The sequence below is a fragment of the Lynx canadensis genome, chromosome D3, assembly GCF_007474595.2.
Source record: "Lynx canadensis isolate LIC74 chromosome D3, mLynCan4.pri.v2, whole genome shotgun sequence".
NCBI classification, from domain to species: domain Eukaryota; kingdom Metazoa; phylum Chordata; class Mammalia; order Carnivora; family Felidae; genus Lynx; species Lynx canadensis.
Window position 1 is genome coordinate 67,251,082 of NC_044314.2, and position 21,784 is coordinate 67,272,865.

The window sequence follows — 21,784 nt, forward strand, 5'->3', positions numbered from 1 at the left end:
GTGCCTCTGGGGGCTTGCCATTGAACGGGAAAGACTGATACGGCGTGAAGGCTCATGCAGTATTCAATATGCCCGTGTTACTCTGACGAGTCCTGCCGAGCACCTCTGGCGCTCCATGGGCGTGTAAGAGGACTGTGCCAGGCTGGGGAGGTGGGGCAGAGAGGTCTGAGCTGTGTTCTGAGGGGTGGTCCTGTGTCTGTATGTGAGTGAGAAGGGTATCCCAGGAAGCAGGCACGGCAGGTGCAAACGTCCCGGGGTGCATTTCAGGACCTCCAACAGATGCAGTGTTCAAGTACTTCTGAGGCAGGAGAAACAGCTCCCAAATTAGCCAGCACCTTGGGTTCTCGGTGTCATCTCCCAGCCTGGGGACTCTTCCGGGATCACCATTCCCATTTCCAAGCAGTTAGTACTCTTCCTGTGCTCCCACATCCCCCTGTATACACCATGGTGTTTATTACTCAGAGTTGTAAGTGCTTCTGTGTGTGTGTGTGTGTGTGTGTGTGTGTGTATACGTGTGTGTGTGTGTGTTTCTTACACAAGACTGTGAGTTCCCTGAACGCAGGGGATTTTTCTTGTTGCTCCTTGTGCACATGGTAGGTGGTCAGTAAACACGTTAGCAGAGGAACAGGGCAGGGGGGCAGATTTTTATTGAGCTCCCGCTGTGGACTCAGCCCTCTTTATGCTACGGTATCGGGAAGCCGAAAGGAGCGTGTGTTTGACAAGCTGGAGATGCCAGCAGATCCAGTTGGGGCTCTGGAGCTCTGTGCCGTCTGTGCACATATTGCCGGAACTCCGGAACCGAGGCTGTGGTCCTGTGTCTCCCCAGACCTGCTGAAACCCAGCCCTGCGGGAACGAGCCTCCCTGCCCCCGTCCGCCTCTGCCATGGGAGTGTGCGGCCAGCCCCGTTCGCGATGAGACGTGACGCCGTTGACTTTCTCAGGCAGTCACACATCCCCAGCCGGCGCCTGCCAGCTCGGGTAAGTGGGGCCGGGGTGTCCGGGAGGTGGAGGGCGCCTGTGGGTTCTGCCGGGGAATTTTCTCCCCGTCCTTTGTGTTCTGTTACTGCCCCTTGTCTCATGTCCGGCTCACGTGTGTGTCCCAGGGCAGGGTTTCCAAGAGGTCACGTGGACTGGCCCTAAGGGAGACCAGTCCTGATTTTGGTCAGGACCCGACATGCTTAGAACTCTGCCCCCAGGGCCTTGGCAGACGGAACTCTGCCATTCTCCGATTCTCTGGTTCTCCCTATCTGTCCCTCTTCTGCTGCCTCTAACCCTGTCTAGACAGCGTTCTCCGGTTTGGGGAGAAGAAATCTGTTAGCACCATCGAGCGTGTAAGGAAGAGAAAATATCAAAATCTGTCTGCCTTTCTTTCCTGCAGGCTGCTGAGTGAGTCAGAGCCGGGGGCAGCAGAGTGGGGCCCCAGGAAGGGAAGCAGGAGGCTTGCGTTGAACTGAAATACCTTCTGCTTTTATTCCATCTAGATGGGGGCAAGCTGGGGGCAGTTTTGCAGGGAGACAGAACTCGGACATGAAAGTGGTGGGGGAGGGCGGGGGGCGGGGATGAAGAACAGTCACTTCAGAAACCAGAAAGGAGTGAGATGTAATGTTCAAGGAGGCCGAGGTGAATGGGGTGAGGACTTGAGGTCAGGTTTCAGCTGTGTGATGTAGGCAAGTCAGGAGACCTCTCTGGGCCCTTGCTTTTCATCCCCATAATGGAGATGGTTATAGTCCCTGCTTCTCAGGGTTGTGCCAGGATCAATGAGAGAGGAGGGCTCCTGCCTTGAGAGAACCGCAAAGGCAAACCAGGAACGACAGCAGGTTGCGTGAAGAATGAAGTGACTTTTTGTTTTAAGGCATCTGGGAGGCTGTGGGGGGGAGGGAGGTGGAGGTAAGGGACAGTCTAGAGGGGTTGGGGGGCTGAGCCTGGGACCTCAGGGGCCACGAACGAACTTATGTGACCTCAGGGACTCCAGCTTTTGGTAGCTGTGTGAGCTGGGGCTGGTCACCTACCCTCTCTGAGTGTGGTGCTCAGCACAGAGTTGTGAGGAGGGTCAGCTGGGAGGTGGGAGAAGGGCTTGGGGGTAACAGGAGTAAGGGGATGTGAGGATGCTCTCAGCGGGGCTCTGGCTGGGAGTGTGCGGTGTGCGTTTGGGGTCTGACCTGAGTTCGAGTCCTGACTTCGCCCCTTACTCTCCAAGTGATCTCTGAGCTGGTTTCCTTATCTGTGTAGCAGAGATAATGACTTTTTACCTAAGAGCTGACCTTGAGATTAACCGAGGGGGGGAACCTCCTAGGGAATGTTGCCACCCTTTCCCCACCCTTCTTGGGCCTGGAACAAACTTCAGAAATGGCCCTTTAGTCCACCGACCTTGCCAAGAGTTCAGAGAGGTGGAAAGGCTGGCCTGGACTTGCCCGGTGAGGTCGGTGGAGAGTGGTTGTCCAGTACCCGGGGTGCTGGGCTCCTGGGCCCGTTCCCCCGGCCCCCTCTGCTTCGACACAGACACCGCCTGAGATTTATTTTATTTTATTTGTTTAATGTTTACTTATAATCCGAAGCAGGCTCCAGGCTCCGAGCTGTCAGCACAGAGCCCGACACGGGGCTCAAACCCACGAACAGCGAGCTCGTGTCCCGAGCCGAAGTTGGACGCCCAACCGCCTTGAGCCACCCAGGCGCCCAGACACGGACCGAGATTTAAATTTACTTTTTTCCCCCCCTCCTTTTCTTTTTTACTTTCAGTGCTTGCTTCTCTAGTTCGGATGTTCTTAATCCCCATGGGCCCACAACCGTAGCCATGGCGACGCGGGTTGAGGTCGGCTCCATAGCTTCCCTGACAGGAGTGCCAGGCCTCGGCGAGATCGCCCAGGAGGAGACCCTGAAGCGGACCTACTTCCGCCAGGCCGGTGACACCCCCGGGCCACCCTCCCCGCTGCTCTTGGAAGGAAAAAGCCCCCTCAGGAGCCCGGCCCGCTTACTTCCGCTGCCCAGACTTGCCCCCAAACCCTTCTGCAGGGAGAAGGTCCTGGACGTGAACCCCCCCATCCCATCCTTGGGGTCCGGCCCAACCAGCCCGTCTCCCTGTGGGCGCGCCCAGGACGTGGTGGCAAAGGACCTGGGCGAGAGGATGCCTGGCTTGGTGGGGCAGGAGGCGGGGAACGGGGAAGGCCTGAGGAGAAGCTCGTCTTCGTTCAGCAAGGCTGCCTTCCCGCGGCCCCGACCCAGCACCATGATTCTCTTTGAAACCACCAAAGCCGGCCCCATTCTGGGGAAGGGGGCCAATGAGGGGGCTCGGGAGGCCACCACGGGCGTGTCTCAGGAGCCCGCGTTGGGCTCCCGGCCCGAGGTGGCCGCCAAGCCCGCCCTGCCCGCCCGAAAGCCTGCGACCCTTCCCCGACCGGCCTCCTTGTCGCAGGACACCAGGCCAGCTGCCCCCCAAGAAGAGAAAGGCTCAAACGAGCCTGTCTCAAAGGCCAGCGGTGTGGAGGACACGGGTGACCTCGCTCTGGAGCCCAGGCCTCTCCAGAGGAGAAGGCCTGTGTCGGCCATTTTCATCGAATGCATTCAGCCTCAGAAGCCAGGCCCAGGCGGGGCGGCCGCGGTGGGGAAAGCACCCCCCACCCCGCCTGAGAAGACGTGGGTGAGGAGGCCCAGGCCCCTGTCCGTGGACCTCACGGCCCGGTTTGAGAGCAGAGAGGCCTTGCTGAAGAAGGCAGCCGATGAGGCCACTGCGGGTTCCACTGCCCAGTGTCGGGGGCCCGAGAGGTCCGACCCGGAGCCCAAAGTGGATGGGGAGTGTTTGGTCAAAGCAAACCTTCGCCTTTGTGACCCAGACTCAGACTTCCCAGAGGTAGCCAAGAAGGCCCGAGAACAGAAGGAGAGGGTGCTTTTTAAGCAGGCGGAGACGGGCAGCCTCAGAAGTGCTGGGGGCTCAGCCAGGGGCACCTCCACGGTTGACCAGCACCCCGGGGAGGAGAAAGTGAAGCTGCTCAGGGAGCTGGAGAAGGTGCCCCCGCCCCTCTCGCCCAGGCCGGGAAAAGACCAAGAATTTGCTGAGGTCAAGAGCAGAGCCGCCGACGGGGAAAGCCGGCTGGAGGGTGGATGGACCCTCAGGGGCAGCATCAAGAAGGGCATCAGCCTGTTTGGGGAGGAGAGCACTTTGGCTTTGGCCGCAGATTCGGAACCCCCACCGGCCACCTCTGAGCCCCCGTTGGCTGCCCCAGAGCGTGGGAAAGCAGTTGTGAGCGTCCAGGAGCGGATCAAAGGCTGGGCCGCTGAGAGCTCAGAGGCAAAGCCAGAGATCAGGAGAAAGCCCTTCCAGGCACGGCCGTTGTCGGCGGATCTGACCAAACCGTAAGTGGGAATGTTCCATGGGCTTCGCTCAGCCCCCGGCTGCCTCCGACAGCCTACCAGAGAGGCCCCTCAGGAAAGAGAAGCAGGCACCAGGCTCCGCGCTCGGCACCTTGCAGCTCCCCCGCCCTTCTTTCTCGGTTTACCCACAACCCCCCAGAGGAGGTGGCGTTGGCTTCCGTTTCTCAGATAAGGAGCTGAGGGGCAGAGAGGGAACACGGCTCCCCTCCGGGTTCACTGTGTGCCAGCAGCTCCATTTCTTTGCCCTTTCCCTGCTTTACACGTCGCAGTGGGGAGACACCGTGCCCATTTCACAGATGCGGATAGGAGAGGGGAAGTGCCGTGAGGAAGTCTGGAGCCCTGTGTAATTCCAGTGCAGCCTGGGTCCGTCGCTAAGCTTGCCTTTCCAGAAGCCTGAGGATGTTTACTGTATAGCCTAAGCCTCCATGAGTGGCCCCCGAATAAAATCAGATGGGTCAAGATAGCTTGAGCAAGTCCCCTTCCCACTTGAGCCTCGGTTTGTCTCTAAAACCGAAACCTTCCTTGAAGGATTATGCTGTGAATCGCTCTGCCCATGGGAGGCCATCACTACATTGTAGCTCCAAATGATATTATTAATCCTGTTAGTTAATGATGATTTTCTAAGCTCAGCCAGGCCTCTGATATCTCTTGCTCTTTTGTTTTCCCACAAGTGGCTCCCCGGCTACAACAGGCGCGTTAAAGACATGCATGCCACTGGCATACTTTTGTGAGGAAGGAACTTCCAAGGGCCACCTCTGGGCAGACTGCCCTCCCAGCCCTGGGAACCAGGACAGCCAGCTGGGCTTGGGTTCGATCAGTGGCTCTCAGCATTTAAAATCATCTGGAAAAAAAAAAAAAACAAAAAAAAAACGGTGCCTGGCACTCCCCTGCCCCCATCCAGAGATTCTGATTCGGTTGATCTGGGGAGGGGCTCATAGCTTGGTTGTTTTTAAAAGCTTCCCAAGTGATTCTCACGTGCAGCCAGGCCCGAGCTGAGATACCAGAGCAAGAGGCACCCATGCAAGGGACCTCACACACCTTTTCCTGCGTCCTCCCGGTGCCTTGGATTATTCTCATTTGACAGATGGGGAAACTGAGGCTCTGAGTTTGGAAACGACTCACCCATGGCCTCATGCCTCCTGGGTGGCGGACCCTGGATTGCAGAGTGGGGCGAGTCTAAGTGGCTTGTCTCTCTCCCCTCCCTGGTCTCTGTAGCCCTCAGCCCTGAATTCATCTTTAGGCATCCACCCCAGGGAGCTCTTCAGAGACGGGAGAATGCTAACACCAGAACACCCTTTCATTCTCTTCCCCTTGGCAAGTGGAGAAACTGAGGCCCAGAGAGGGACAATGACTTGGCCAGGGTTACCCAGAGAGGCAGAGACCTGCCCATGCCCCCACACATTCCACGCGCCCCCCCACCCCCAGGTCCCGTGGCAGGTCTGTGGTGGGGCTGCTGTTGTGCCTGGGGTTGCTAACAACAACCATTAATTATCCCTCCTGGGGCATCTTTACTCTTCCTTAAACGCCCTCACATAGCTATTAGGGCCTTGGGTAGCCTCTTATCTGCCCTACAAAAGACGATGGGGAGGTGTTAATTATCCCCGTTTCATAGATGAAGAGACAGAGGCTCAGGTGAGGCCACAAGCACAACCCAAGCTCCTGCAGCGCGGAGGCAGTAGAGCTGGGACAGCACCTAGGTCTCTTCTTCCAAGCCTGGGGCTCCTGCTACCCCAGTGATGCTGTGTTTAAGGTAAACTCTCCCCACCGGGCCCTTCTCGGTTTGGCGGCTAGAGCGGCCACAGACACATCTTTTCTCAAAGCAAACCAGGTCGTGTTGCCTTGTTGATCTCCGTGCCGATTTCACCCCTGGGTTCCTGAGCTAGTTACGGGGCGTGGGCTGGAGGGAGTCCCAGTCCCTGGCCCCGTGCAAATAACTTGGATCTTCTGGTGCCAGGTTTTCAAGCCCAGCTTCAAGCAACGAAGTCCGATATGAGAAGTGTTCTGAGCTAAGTGGCGAGCTTCCTCAGGAACCCGGAGAAAAGGTGAGAACCCTCTGTGTTTGGCACGTCTTGTTTTCTAGTGGGTGGCTTTACTTACTGGAAAAAGAGCTTTCAGGATCCACAAGACCCAGGAAACAATCAGAAGCCTCTCATGAAGAAGAAAACGTTTTTTTTTTGTTGTTGTTTTTTTTTCTTGAATGCTGGGACTTTTTAAGTCCCTTTTGGGTTTGTGATTCTGCCCTCCTTAGTGTTAAATATTGTTTACAAATGTAATTGCCAGGTTTTATTTCGTTTCCTGTGCAAAGAGGAAGCGGAGCCTGGCTTTCTTATGTACGAATGCTTGCTTTTTTAAGAATTTAAAATTTAGATTAAACACTGTTAATTGGAACTCCCTCAGTTTCCCTCATTATGTCCCTGTTCCCTACCTCAGCTTGTCATCTAACAATAGCGGAAGGAGGGAAGCTAAATTGCGTAAAACTATTTTTATTTATTCTGTTTAATAAGAAAAAGCTTATGAAATAACTACTAGGTCTAACTGTTTTGTGGCTGATGCATCGTGCAGAGTTTTCATCTTTTTTTAAATGCTTATTTATTTTTGAGAGAGAGACAGACAGAGAGACAGAGCACGGGCGGGGGAGGGGCAGAGAGAGAGAGAGACACAGAATCTGAAGCAGGCTCCAGGCTCCGAGCTGTCAGTACAGAGCCCGATGTGGGGCTCAAACTCACAAGCTGTGAGATCCTGACCTGAGCCAAAGTTGGATGCTTAACCGGCTGAGCCACCCAGAAGCCCCTAGTCCAGAATTTTTTATTTTTATTTTTACTTTTATTTTTATTTAAGTCATCTCTACACCCAGCGTGGGGCTTGAACTCATGACCCCAAGATCGAGTTGCACGCTCCCCAGCCAGGGGCCCTCAGAATTTTCATCACTCCAAATGGAAACCCTTAGCCAGTCAGTCACTTCCCATCTCCCACCTGTGGCCACTGGCAACCACGAATCTACTTTCTGTCCCTATAGACACTTGCCTATTCTGGACATTCCCTACAGATGGAATCACAAAACACATATCCTTTTCTCTGGCTTCTTTCATTTAGCATAATGTTTTCAAGGTTCCTCTGTGTTGGAGCATGAATCAGTACCCTGTCCCTTTTTAATGGCTGAATAATACCCCGTTGTACAAGTGGACCCCGATTTGTTTATCCATTCTTCTTCTGGTGGACATTTCGGTGATTTCCACCTTCTGTGAATAGTGCTGCTATGGATATAGGTGTACAAGTTTTTATTGGAACATGTGTTTTCCCTTCTTTTGGGGATCTACCCAGGAATGGGATTGGCTACTTTGATGGTTAAGTCGTTGTTTAACTTGTTTAAGTAGACTTATTTCTTATTTCTTATTTCATTTCATTTCATTTCATTTCATTTCATTTCATTTCATTGTATTTTAGAGAGACATAAAGTGCAAGCGAGGATGGGGCAGAGGGAGAGAGAGAGAGAGAGAGAGAGAGAGAGAGAATCTTAAGCAGGCTCCACGCTCAGTGTGGAGCCCGACAAAGGGCTCGATCCCATGACCCTGAGATCATGACCTGAGCCGAAATCAAGAGTCAGACGCTCATCCGACTGAGCCACCCAGGAGCCCTGAAGTAGACTTACTTCTCGCAACAAAAAAAGGTTAAGAAATGGCTAATTCACACACGCCTGTTATAAAATCGAACAGAACTGAAGTGTGTAAGAGGAAAAAATGACGTTCTCCTCATTCCTTTCTCCTGCTCTGACGCCCTTACTCACTGATGAACTTATAGCTCTTCTCCCTTGTTTATCTACATGTATATACACATACACATGCGGTTGTTTAAAAAATGGAATCGTTTTAGAAATACACTGTCTGCAGTCTGCTTTTCTCCTGCCCACACAACAGTGTTTTGTGTGTTGTTAGAGATGACATCGGGACCCACCCCCTTCTGTGGAGTCAAGTGCCCTGTGGCATTTCATTGTCTGCATTAGGTCAAAGCTCACTTAGCCTGTGCCCTACAGATGGGCACCTAGGTTGTTTCTGTGTTGGTTTTGTTTCCTCAAGCGGTGCTCCCTGAGCCTTCTCATTGACGCCGACTTGGGCACCCGAGCCAAGAAAGAGTCTTGGCAGGAAATTGGCCAGATTAAAGGAAACGCGCATTTGAACATTTTTATGTTCTTGCCAACAGTTTCCAAGAGTGTCCATTTTCCCACATCCTCACCCTCACTGGGTGTGTTCGGTCTTTAACATTTTATGGCATCTCACTGTTGTGATTTTATGTATTTTTATTTTTTAAATAGTATTTTTTTGTGGGCTTTTTTTTTTAAGCGTTTATTTATCTTTGAGACAGAGACAGAAAGAGCACCAGTGGGGGAGGGGCAGAGAGAGAGAGGGAGACACAGAACCCGAGGCAGGCTCCAGGCTGCAAGCTGTCAGCACAGAGCCCGACGTGGGGCTCGAACCTATGAACTATGAGATCATGACCTGAGCCGAAGTCGGACGCTCAACCTACTGAGCCCCCAGGTGCCCCTGTTGTGATTTTAAAAGCAGCTGTGTTGATCACCTCACCTCTTCCTTTCCCTTTCAAAGTCCCTTAACGTCAGTTGCATTGTTTCTTTTCTTTTCTTTTTTTTTTTCAGCAAAAGGAAGGGCATGGTGTGGATAGAGCATCCGTCCTGAGAAGCTCCTGGAAGCCTGGAACGCTCCGAGAGAAGTCGAGGCAGACAGAGTGGAAGGACAGTCCTAACCAAGTCCCTGGCAACCATCGGGGTGAGAGCTCGGTGGGGGCTCTGAGCCCTTCTGACAGCACTCCAGAAGATGATGGAAGCTTCCAGACCGTGTGGGCCACGGTGTTTGAGCATCACGTGGAGAGACACACAGTGGCTGACCAGTCAGGACACCGTCCCTCGGCCACGGCCCCCAGAGATGTGGCTGATGCCAGTGTCTCAGGGTTCAGACCCAGGCGCGAGAGAAGCTCATGGCTGGGGAAGGACCTGCCTGAAAAGACAGCCCTCAAGAAACAGAGCTCCAGAGGGTTCGAAAATCCTGATGCAGAGAAATGGGGACAGACTGCCCTTTCAAATGGTGAACCCAGACAGTGTCACGTGCCCTTCCCGGAAGAATACCCTTTGGACGAAAAACACAATAAGAACCCCTTCCTCCAACGTGCTGAAAACCCTCCCTCATCCCAGAGGGTCGAGCCCAAGTATGACATGATGCACACAGTGGGCAAGTGTGCGCACAGTGAGGCCGTCTCCGTGGCGTTGGAGGAAAGAGCCATGACCCTGCGAAGTGGCAGGTCTCGGCTCTCACCAAAGGGGAGGCAGCAGGCCCGTGAGGTCACCCCTGCAGAGCCAGAGTACAGGCTGGAAGGTCAGGCGGGGTCCGTCCACAGGGCCAGTTTGATTTGGGAAGCTCAAGGGACTCATGAGGTCAGTGAGCCAAGGCCTGACTTCCGGGAGCCAAAGGACACGTTTGGGGGCAATTGCCTGTCACCCAAATGGACAGGGGGGGCGACCTTGAACTGGCATAAAGCCACCGTCGTGGCCAGTGAAGAGAAAGGCTCGGAACTGAGCCCCGGGGCCAACAGCGAGCGCTCAGCCAGGTCGTGCGGCTCCGAAGTCCCCTCTGGGAGGGCCATCCAGGTGGCCGTCTGGGAGGCTCCGCACGAGGGGCCCGCTGGGGCCAGAAACAAGTCAGGAGGCTGCAGCTCAGTGGGAGAAAGGGGTCCCCCCCGGGGGTGCCCTCTGGATCCTCTCTGTCTGGCTAAGGACGAGCCCTCCGACTTCCGAGCCCGGCCACATCCAGAAGCGCTTGTGCAGAGAGGGCCCCTCGCTGTGGCTTCCGGTGAGGGTGAACCCAGGCCAGCCCAGGCACCAGAGCCTGAAGTCAAGATGCGGAAGGCCGGTCCCGCGGACCAGAGATTCGAGAGGTGGCGACGGCGGACATTACCGCACGACGTGAAGTTTGAGGAGTTCAGCTTCCTGGCCCCAGAAAACACCTCGAAGGTGGAGCAGAGGCGAACAGACCGTTTGAGCCCCACCGTCAGTGCCTTAAGAAAACCCCAGCTCTCCCACAACAGGGTGGAGGCCCAGGAGGAGAACCCAAGTGCTTCACAGGACCAGACTCGCCCAGCGGTGAAGCAACGGTCCTCTCTGGAACCCAAGGCGACATTTTTTGCAGTGACATATCAGATTCCTGATACTCAAAAAGCAAAAAGTACTGTTAAGTCAGGGCCCGAAAACTTGACGGAACATTCTAGAAAACCAGCACCGCCTCCATCTCCTCATCCTCGAACACCTACCTTGGCTTCTCTTCACCATGAAGGGCCACTGGAGAGCAAGGGCAGTAAAAACTGGACTAAGGGCAGAGAGCACGACCACACAAGCTTTTCAAAGCCTCTGAAGCCAACAGACCGTCTGTCACCTCTTGGAGACAGGATTCTGGATCCTTCTGTTGAAAGAATCATGGATGTCGACGCCTCATGGAGTCATCGGAGACCAGAAGATGGCACCGGTTTTCAGAACAGTTGGAAGGATTGTGGGACCAAGACGTCCCCCAGCGGCGCTCCCAAAACACCCCCGGCTTCCAAAAGTCACCCAGAAGCCAACGATCTCCTCGCCAGAAGGGGCACTGAGGTGGTCAGTGCAAGGGTCCCGGGTAAAATCAGAGATGGCTACAGATCCAGTGTTCTTGACATTGACGCCCTGATGGCAGAGTACAAGAAGCAGGAGGTGGAGGAACCCCTGGAGGGGGCACCCTCGGTGCCCAGCGGCTCGACTCAGGAGAGGCCAGGCCATCTAGGCAGGGTGGAACCAAGAAGGAGGAGCTGGAAGGAGAGGCCCGAAGCCGAGGGTCTCCAGAAACAAGCAGGTTTCACCGAAGCAAACCACAGTTCCGCTCCTGGCCCTGGCAAGCCGCGGGCAGAGACCCCGGGGGCAACCACAAACACCAAATCCAGCTCTCCACTGTGGGCTCTGCCAGTCTCAGCTCCTTCTGAAAAATATCCAGGGGTTTCTTCAGGCCCCACCGGTCCCAGGAGAAAAGACTCAGGAATCCCCGAGGATGACAGAAGGGCCTTTGCTAGTAAACATCAAGGTGCGAAGTATTCAAATTACCCAGCCGAGTCAAAGCCCCCAACCTGGGAGGATCTGGGCAGTGGGGCCAGCGTGTTGCCCAAGTCATCCCCCGCTCACCAGAAGAAAGGGACCCTGAGGAAATCCATCGGGACGGAAGAGGAGGCCAGTGTGTTCCAGTGGGGTGATCACCCTTATGACCGTGACAGGTCACAGCTGGATGTCAAGAGAGCCTATTCGGAGAAGGGTCCGCCTGCCAAAATCCGAGAGGGCCTGTCTGCCATGCAGGAAGCCAGAGAGAGGAGACGAGAGTGGCCCCAGGGGAGGTCCAGCCTCCCCGGCGACAGTTCTGAGGTCAAGGAGACCAAAATGGGGCTCTGTCGGCGAGAGTCGGGGACTCGAGACACTCAGAAGGTGAGTGGTCAGTTTTGTAAGGCGTTGATTAAACACATAGGCCGGGGGGGCTCAAAATCCCATGCGACATGGGCCAGGTGGGTATGTACATGAGTGGCGGGGATTGTGGCAAATAGAGAGCTCAGTTCCGGCCAGTTCTTGACACGCGATGCCTCCATTTAGTCCACGGGGCCACCAGTTTGAAACGTCTGGCCTAGAATGTTGGTGACGATCGGTATCATTTATTGAGCACCCTCTGTCCGTTCCTGTGTGTTGTCATCAAGTTCATTATCGTGTCCTGCATATTCAGCATCATGCATGACATTTTGTGAGCATTCAGGGAATACTGGCTGTTTCAATGTTTAATTATTTATTTTGAGAGAGAGAGGGTGAGCAGAGTGGGGGACGGGCAGAAAGAGAGGGAGAGAGAATCCCAAGCGGGCTCCCAGTCATCAGCACAGTGCCCTACACAGGGCTCGATCTCACAAACCTTGGGATCGTGGCCTGAGGCGAAATCCAGAGTCAGATGCCTCCCCGACTGAGCCACCCAGGCGCCCCGAGTGAGTGAGCGATCTTAGGTGAGTCTCATGACAATCCCTCTTTTGTGGGACAGTTGGAGTTTCCACAGAGGGAGGCCTTTGCAAGCAGCTGTTTGAGGAGGTGATTCCCCTCTGGGATCCCCAGTGGAGAAGTGAGGCAGGTGTTAAAAGTGCCCCTGTGGGCATCTGAGGCTCATTCTCGTTGGAGCAGTAGCATAGATCACCCCTGAGTTGTCCTGTCCAAGAAGCAAGGAACCTGGCATATATATTTTCCATTTCCCTTCTGTCCTCACTGGGGGCTGTTTCTGGGACTCTCAGCATTCAGACTCTTCCATTCTGTCTGGTGCCATGCTCAGTGGTGGAGAGAAAACTCCCCACGCGGCAGGACCCCATTGCCATCAGCAGGTCCTTGAGCGCAGGGCTGGGCGCCCACAACGTCTGCTGCGGGTGCAATCGTCTTGTACCCTTGAAAAAGCCCAGGCTCAGAGAAGTTAAGTAACGTGTCTCAGGTCACACAGCACCAAGTGGCAAAGCTGGTATTTGAACCCAGGTCTGGCTCGATACCCAAGCTTTCACGTAGGCCACTCGGTGGTAAATGAGGAATCTTGAAGGTGGGGAAAAAATCTGAGGCATGGAGCCTGCCTTCGGGAAGCTTATGATCTCTGCGGGGAGATGGGACACGGTGACTCACGGCCAGGAAATGATCAGGCGCGGAGGTGAGGTGCTGGAGAAGAGGCCCAGGAAGGCATCCTGGAGGAGCTGCTGGCCGGAGCCCACGCTGGGGGGTGGTTATGAGTTTGGATAGGCTGGTTCGGGGGGTGAGGGCATTCGCGGCAGAAGCACAGCATGCGCAAAGGTTTGGAGGTGGGGACCAGACATGGCAAGCTCTGGGAGCAGTGTGGAACCTTGGTCCCTGCACTGCCACTCATATGCGGTGGCGTCAGCCAACTGGCACCCAAGTCCCACCTCTGCCACCCGGACCGAGTGACGAAGGGCAAACCCTTTCACTGAGGCGCCCGAGCCTCAGTTTCCTCATCTGTAGAAAAGAGAGCAGAGGGTCCCGCCTGGGAAGGGATGTTGTAGACACGAAAAGAGTGGGATAGTGTCACCATCTCCCCGACACACGGGGTCGACCGGGGTTTTCCAGTTACCACGTTCAGACTCCTCTGTGCCGCTCACCAGCTGTGTGTAAAGCACACTCCTCCGCGGAGGTGACTGAAGTTTCTGCCCAGCAGCCCTGTTGGTAGAAATGGAGAGACCACGCCGGCTGGGCCCCCGGTGGGCGTGGGCACAGGACCGGCCCGTGGGTTGTGCGGATGCGCTGCCCGAGGAGCGTTTCACGAGGCTGTTATTGTGGGAACAGCAGGAGAGGGGAGGGGGCAAGGAAAGGTGACACCTGGTCCTTTTGCCAGCGCCTTGCTCGGGGTGCCTGGCGGCAGCGGGAGAGGCAGGGTGTTGTGGGGAGGGGGGCCCCGGCCCAGCCTTGGACGCCCGCCCGGGGTGCGCAGGCCCCATGAGTGCTCGTTGTCAGGGGATCTGTTTTCTCACTGAGGGATTGGGAGGCCTTGGACCAGCTCCCTGTTTCCCTTCCCTCCTGCCCGACCATCTCTGGTTCTTGATCTTGAAAAAATAAACGGAAGCAATACAGAAGGACAAAGTGTTGGTTGTTGAAAATTCAGACCTTACCAGAGCAAATAAAAAAGCATACCCCTTGAGCCCCCTTCCTGTCCCTGCCCCTCCCCCCGCCAAGATGCACCCACGGTCACCATGTTTGATATGTTGCGGCTTTTCCTAAACACCACAGAGCTGCTTGTCCATGGTATGTATCTTTATTTGTAGCTGTTGTATTTTTCCTTATCGCAAAAGGAGTGAACGCTTGTGTGAAACTGAACCGTGTGATGGAAACATACAGTTCAGAAGGAAAAGCTCCCCTAGATGATGGGTCTGGGGCACAGCCTTCCAGACCTGTCAGTGGTTCTCAGCTACAGGCAGCTTTGCCCTTACAGCACGTTTGGCAAAGTGTAGGACATTTTCTTCCTTCCTTCCTTCCTTCCTTCCTTCCTTCCTTCCTTCCTTCCTTCCTTCCTCCCTCCCTCCCTCCCTCCCTCCCTCCCTCCCTCCCTTTCTAAACATTTATTTATTTATTTTTGAGACCAAGAGAGAGAGAGAGAGAGAGAGCAAGAGGAGGGCAAAGAGAGAGGGAGAGAGAATCCCAAGCAGGCTTTGCCCTGTCAGTGCAGAGCCTGATGCGGGGCTCGAGCCCGTAAACCATGAGATCACGAACCGAGCCAAAGTCAAGAGTCTAGGATGCTCAACTGACTGAACCACCCAGGCACCCCAAGTGTAAGACATTTTCTTTGTCACAACCAGGGAAGAGTTTTCTCCTGGCTTCTAGGGGGTGGAGGCACCCTGCAGTGCAGATTGTCCCCTGCCCGCACCCGAGGCTCATCCAGCCCCTTAGTGTGCGTCACTCCGTGGGTAAGGAAGCCCCTGTCAGATACAGACACAGGTATAGCATACTCTCTTACAGAAACATGGTAATATTCTACAGGAAATCTTACAACTTGCTTTTTTTTTTAAGGAAAAAAAAAAAAAAAAAGAAGCCTGATGCAGGGTTCAAACCCACAAACCGTGAGATCATGACCTGAGCTGAAATCAAGAGTCGGACGCTTAGCAGACTGAGCCACCCAGGCTCCTCAAGACTAAGCTTTTTTTCTTTTTTTTAATCCGCATACTTATTTTTTTTAAAGATTTTTTAAAATGTGTATTTATTTTTGAGAGACAGAGCATGAGTGGGGGAGGGCAGAGAGAGAGGGAGACACAGAATCTAAAGCAGGCTCCAGGCTCTGAGCTGTCAGCACAGAGCCCGACGGGGGGCTTGAACCCACCAACCCTGAGATCGTGACCTGAGCCAAAGTCGGACGCTTAAAAGACTGAGCCACTCAGGCACCCCAATGTTTAATTTTTTTGAGAGGGAGAGACAGAGACAGAGACAGAGACAGAGGGAGAGCAGGGGAGGGGCAGAGAGAGAGGGAGACACAGAATCTAAAGCAGGCTCCAGGCTCTGAGCTGTCAGCACAGAGCCCGACGGGGGGCTTGAACCCACCAACCCTGAGATCGTGACCTGAGCCAAAGTCGGACGCTTAAAAGACTGAGCCACTCAGGCACCCCAATGTTTAATTTTTTTGAGAGGGAGAGACAGAGACAGAGACAGAGACAGAGGGAGAGCAGGGGAGGGGCAGAGAGAGAGGGAGACACAGAATCGGAAACAGGCTCCAGGCCCTGAGCTGTCACCACAGAGCCCGATGTAGGGCTCGAACTCGCCAGCTGTGAGATCCTGACCTGAGCTGAAGTCGGACGTTTAACTGACTGAGCCACCCAGGCCCCCCTATCCACATACATAACTTTGTCCCAGGCCCGATTGCAGTGTTCCATTTAATTAAATGATTTATTTTCATTTCAAAAGAGAGAACCTTTTCCAGAGGCTCCAAAAATACTTGAAGGCATGGAGTATAAATCCTCTGCATTCCTCCCATCCCTTGACCACTTAGATTCTTTTTTGGTCCGAATTCGTACAGCGTCTCTTTCTGAAAATACAAGCAAACACGAACACATATTCCTAATTTTGCCTCTGGTTTTTTCTCCATCAAAGAGCGCATTCTCTCCAGGTGGTTGGAACTTTGGGTGCACATGGGAGTAACCCAGGCAACCCTAAAAGAGAGCGATGCAGGGGCCTCACCCCGGACCAGACTGGTTGGAATCTCTGTGGTGGGGCCCACCCTTGTTAGATTTGACTCTTCCTTTTTTTTTTTTTTCCCCCTGTGTGAGTGTCCTTGGGAGCGTTTGGATTCAGCCCATAGAGGGTGTCCTCATTCTTTTCGATTGCCATATGGTAGAGATGGCGATATTTCTGATCTTTGGCTATTTACAAACCACGGGCAGACGTCACTTTTGCACACGTGCAGGTTTGCCCGTGGGTTGAGAATGGCGATAGTCTGAAGGTGAATGCAGTTGTAATCTTGCGGGATTGTGCCAAAGTGCCCTGTGTCGTCCGGGGCTATGCCCTTTTACAGATAGCCTCGCCAGCAGGGGCAGGGCCCCACGTCCCCTCAGCCTGACCAGCCGGGTGTGTTACCAGACTTCTGGATCTCCTGCCCCTGATGAGCACCCACCTGTTGTCACATGTATGAGGCTCCTTGTATTTCCTTCCTGTGACCTGCTTGCTCAAGTCCCACCCACTTTTCTTTTGGAACATGGCCCTTTTCTCATCGAGTTATTGGAGTTCTCTATTAGCAAGGTGAACCATTTGTACGTCTATGATTTGATTTCCCCCTGGAGGCGGCCCCGGACTGCCTCTCGGGCAGACTCGAGATCAGGCCCTAGCGTCGTTATTTATTAGCTGTGTGACTCTGGGCATCTCGCCAGACCTCTCTGAGCCTAAATTTCCTCATCTGTGGAATGCGAATCCTGCCTGCTTCGTGGTTTGTTGGAGATTTATCGTGAAATAATGTGTGGTCAAGACCGCGGCCCAGGGCCTGATGTGAAGGAGGGTTGACGGAATCTGAAAGAAGCGCCTCCAGACCTCCGCTCATTTACTACATTTAATAAATGCACTAGCCCTGAGCCAGGCCCTGATCTAGGCACCACGGCTGCTGCAGGGACCAGCCCACTGTATCAGGCTGTGTCACACGATAAGGCAGCCACCAGTCACATGTGGCCATTTAAATGTAAATCAGTTTAAGTAACATTAAAAATTCAGCTTCTCAGTCCCACTTGAGCCATGTTCAAGTGCTCAAAAGCCACAGGTGGCTCAGGGCGACTGTTATCGTACAGCCCGAATAGAGAACATCTCCATAATCGCAGAATGTGCCCATGGATGGCTCAGGTCTGGGGGGCCAGCAGACCTCAAGTGAGTGAGAGTGCTAAGTCCTGGGGAGATAGAAAAAGAGGCGATGGGGAGGTGACTCTAAGAGGGTGGCCAGGAGAAGATCCCCTGGGAAGGGGACCTGAGTGATGGCCATCATGTGGATGAGCCGGTCCCGTGGATGCTGGAAGGGTACCAGTGGGCACAGGGGGCAGGGGCCAGAGCATAAGGGAGCCACTGATTCCCAAGGTCATCTCGCCATTGCACATTGTGTCAGCAGTGCATGAAGGCTGGTTTCTCTACATCCTTGCCAACACTTACCTGTCTCTTTGGTTCCACCATCCTACCGGGTATAAAGGTATCATCGTGGTTTGGATTTGCATTTTCCATGGCACATCGTTCCATGTGCCTGTTTGACCATGCGTATCCCTTCTTTGTCCACTTTTTAAGTTGGGTTATTGTTCTCTTTTATTATTGATTTGTAATTGCTCCTTATATATCCTGGACCCAACTGCCTTCACAGACCTGTGATTTGCAGAAATTTTCTCCCATCGTGTGGGTTTTATTTTTCACTTTCTTGATGGTGCCTTTTGAAGCACAAAAGTTTTTCATTTTGGTGAGCTCCCATCTATTTTTCCTTGGTACATTTGTGCTTTTGATGCCATATCTGAGAAACCATTGCCTCATCCGAGGCCGTGAACATTTACGCCCCTATTTTCTTCTGAGAGTTTTCTAGGTTTTGCTCTGGCCTTGAGGTCTTTGATCTATTTTGAGTTGATTTTGGTTTATGATGTGCGGTTTGAAGCGTGTTTCGAAGGCAGAGTCTCAGCTTCGTTGATGAGGTGGACAGAAGCAAGAGACTGGAGGGCGACCTGAGGGTCTTGGCTGGCACGGCTGGGTGATGGGCAGGGCGGGGGAGGAGCAGTTTTGGAGGGAAGGAATGGGGAGGATCTGTTTGGGGCATGTGGAGTCAGAGATGAGTGTGACCAGTGCAGGGAGATGTCGTGGGGTCCCAACGTGGACAGACAAAATCTGGAGTTGTCTGTGCACGCTTGGGATTTATTTAAAGCCAGGGGGTGTTATGAGAGATCCCCGAGGGAATAATGAAACAGGGAAAGAGAAAGCTCTGGGGCTGGCCCTAGGTGAGTGGACATCCCTCTGAGATGCGGGGAGCCTGAGAAGGATCAGGAAGGGAGGTAGGAGGAAACACAGAGGGTTTCAAAAAGAGGCTGTGAGGCAAGGGATCCAAAATCCAGCCTTGTTCTTCACTCATGCTGTGTGTTCTTAAGCAGATGTCTTCCCTCTCTGCGCCTTCCTATCCTTGGCTGTGCAGAGAGAGTGTAGGGCTGGCTGACATTTATGGAGGGCTCCCTGCTTGCCGGGCATGGGGGGAGATGAGCCTGAAGCCGGCCAGGTGCCCAGGACTCGTCGGGCACCCTGCCACCTGGTGGCAGCACTGTGTCACTGACTTTGCGTGCGCTGCTCTCACTTGGTTCTCCCCTGAGCCTAGAAGCCGAACACTCTTATTATGGGTCTTTCCCCACATGGTCAAGGCTCAGAGAGGTGAAGGCACTGACTTGAGGTCACACAGTTACTAGGTGGCCGAGACTGGGCTGAACCCAGACCCTGTAGGTTACCTCCCATCATCAAGGCAGGCCGTCGTGGGGTGGGCTTTAGTTTTCATTTTGCTCTTTCAGGTACAGAATGGAGTTTCTCACCGTGACAGATTTGTTCTGTAAATGCGAAAGCCCCAGGAAAATCCTTTGCGTGTGTTCTATGTCTCAGGTGCTGCCACAAGACCCAGAGAGGGAGGATGCCCCGCAGGACAGTGAGCAGCTACTCTGGCAGGTGTCCCCTGCAGCCTCGGGTCCCCGGAGAAGTCACAGTTTCTGTAAAGACAGGAGGAGCGGGCCTTTTGTGGTGAGTGACGCTGGTGCGGCCAGACTGGAACTCGTGAGGGGGCGGGACACCGCTGGGACTGTGGTCGTATGGACGGTCATGGCTGGCCTGGGGGCCTGAGGGGGTCGCGGAGGGGCAGGTGCCTGTCCCGGAATCTGGCGTTGGCCACGGTTCTCGACGTGGAGGGTGTTTGGTGCCTCTGCCAGGAAGCCTTCGCTCGTCTTGGGTTTCCAGCCCAATGCAGAGAGGTATCTTGTGCCTGGCGTGGAGCAGATAAGAGAACAGGCCACGGGGCCTTGAGGTTCTGGGTTCGAGTCCCAATACCGCCCCTCTCAGTCTCTTTCAGCAATTGGCTTCTTTGCCTGGAAAACAAGATCATGATTTCTGTTTCTTTTGCGCCGTTAATTTAACCAGGCTGGTCCTGGAGCAGGTCACCAGGGCTCAAATCCTAGCTCTGCGTGCAGACGGGTGTTTGGCCTCAGTTTCTTCATCTGTGAAATGGGGATAATAACGGCATCTACTGCACAGGGCTGCCATGGGGGCTCAGAGAAGATGGTGCAGGGAGCGTTCGGCATGGTCATGGGGACACAGTCACACTTTAATGAGTGTTATGGTTACCATCGTTATTATTACTCTGGTTTTTGAGTCTCTTTGCCTGTCACTGAGTCTGTTTCTTTGGGCCAGCACTCGCCCTCTCTCTCAGCCTGTTTCCTCACTTGTTAAGATAGGTATTTCTTTTTTTTTTTTTTAATGTTTTATTTATTTTTGAGACAGGGAGAGACAGAGCATGAACAGGGAAGGTTCAGAGAGAGGGAGACGCAGAATCTGAAACAGGCTGCAGGCTCCGAGCTGTCAGCACAGAGCCCGATGCGGGGCTCGAACTCGCGGACCGCGAGATCATGACCTGAGCCGAAGTCGGCCGCTCAACCGACTGAGCCACCCAGGCTCCCCAAGATAGGTATTTCTTTAATGAGGCAACCCCAGTTCTGCTCACGAGGTCATTTGGATCACAAGCTCTGTGTATTTCAAGGACACTTGTGCCTGGTCTCGGGTCTTGGAGATATGGGAAGCTCCAGGATTTAAATCCCAGGTTCCATCCCTTCTGGCTTTATGGTCATGGGCAAGAAATCACTCTTCCCTGAACTTCAGGTTCGTCCTCTGCAGCTCGTGGTGAAGAAGGATGCCCCCCGCAGGGTTCTTGATGGGAGAATGTCTATACCAGAGTCAGGGGGCTGACTATATGTCAGAGCGGGAGCTCACGCTCAGACCTCGGCTAGCGTCTGCTGAGCAGCCCCAGAAAGCTTGGGTGTTCAGATCCCAGCCGCAGACCTGTGTACATTTGAAACCACCTGGTGTTTTTGTTAAATGTTCCCTTCCACTGATTTCTTCCTTACCCTTTTCTCGTTGCCTCTCCGGTGGCACCGACTCAGCTTATCTGATTGTACTTGAACTTTCGTGTGTGTAAGCCAAACAGAGGTTATGGAGAGAAAAGCATTTAAGGCCTATCTTTTTATAGTCTCTGCTTGCTGGCATCTTCCCTGGTGGCCTGGCTTCCCCTCTTCCACTCTCTGTCATTGAGGAGCCTTTGTCTTTGGAGTCCTCAGGTGGCTTGCCTTGGCTCTCTCCTTGTGGCTCCCCGAGGCCTCTGCCCCGTTGCAGCCCTGCTTGATTTCCTCTCCTCGGAGGCGGGTGGGCAGGGTGGGGGCCTCAGACCTCATGTCTCTGCTTTGAGGACTCACACCTGCAATTCCAGGGAGTGGCCACCAGGGGGTGGTGGTGTTCAGCTCACTTTCTGATGGCTCCAAAAGCCTCCCTCCGAGGACCTCAGCATTGGGCACTGGAGGCTGAGAAGTGGGCTCCACTTCCGGCTCTGTCACTGTGTGACCTTGGGCAAGTGATCTGACGGACCTCAGTGTGCCTCAGTTTTTTCTTCTGTAAAACGAGGATGGTCCTATCCGACCTCAGGAGTATTTTTGTGAGCAGTAATGAGATCGCTCAGCACTCAGAGGAATTGATCCTCAATGAATACCAGGGCTGCAGTGACAGCTTTTCCTTCATTCTCCCCCTTCCCCTCCCCTCCCCCCTTTTTTCAGCTCTCTCATTGTAAGAGGGGAAACTGAGGCCCAGAGAGCAGGCCAGACTTAGTCAGGGTGACCCTCCAGGTGAGGACTGGGGTCCTGAGCCCTCGGCCCTGCTGGCCGCCCTTACTTCTCTGCAAGTTGTCAGACCTGCACGTTGTATTTCCTGAGGTGCCTGAGGGGGTCCCCCCGTAAACGTTGTCTACAGTTCTGGTCACTCTTGATTACTGACGCCGGGCTGCGGGTTTCCAGTTTGGGTTCTCCATGTTTTGAGCCTGGTCTTGGGCCTTGTCCATCCCGATTCTACCCCCCATGGTGGGGAGTATGAATCCCATTTAGCAGAGGAGGGAGCCGAGGCCCAGAGAGGTCAAGTCGCTTGCCCAAGGCCACACAGTTAACATATGAGGGAGCCGGGATGGAGACTAGGCCTTTTCTGCTTCCAGCCTCCGACCTGGGCCCTGTCTGCCCCGGGACGGTGTCTTTGGCCTGCCACCAACCCCTGCCAGCCCCTCTCTGGGCCTGCAACACTTGGTGCCTTCACTCACAAGGGAGCAAAGACAAC

At 54.1% G+C, this 21,784-nt stretch overlaps 1 protein-coding gene across 1 annotated transcript in view; it reads left to right on the forward strand.

The window, feature by feature from the left end:
• Positions 1-842: 842 nt before the first annotated feature.
• Positions 843-21,784, forward strand: part of KIAA1671 (KIAA1671 ortholog) — a 147,884-nt gene continuing 126,942 nt past the window's right edge. The window contains exons 1-5 of the mRNA XM_030336348.1: positions 843-978; positions 2,737-4,347; positions 6,320-6,407; positions 9,014-11,863; positions 19,031-19,165. Coding sequence (XP_030192208.1) covers positions 2,792-4,347; positions 6,320-6,407; positions 9,014-11,863; positions 19,031-19,165 — 4,629 coding nt within the window. The 5' untranslated portion in view covers positions 843-978; positions 2,737-2,791. The remainder of the gene's footprint in view (positions 979-2,736; positions 4,348-6,319; positions 6,408-9,013; positions 11,864-19,030; positions 19,166-21,784) is intronic.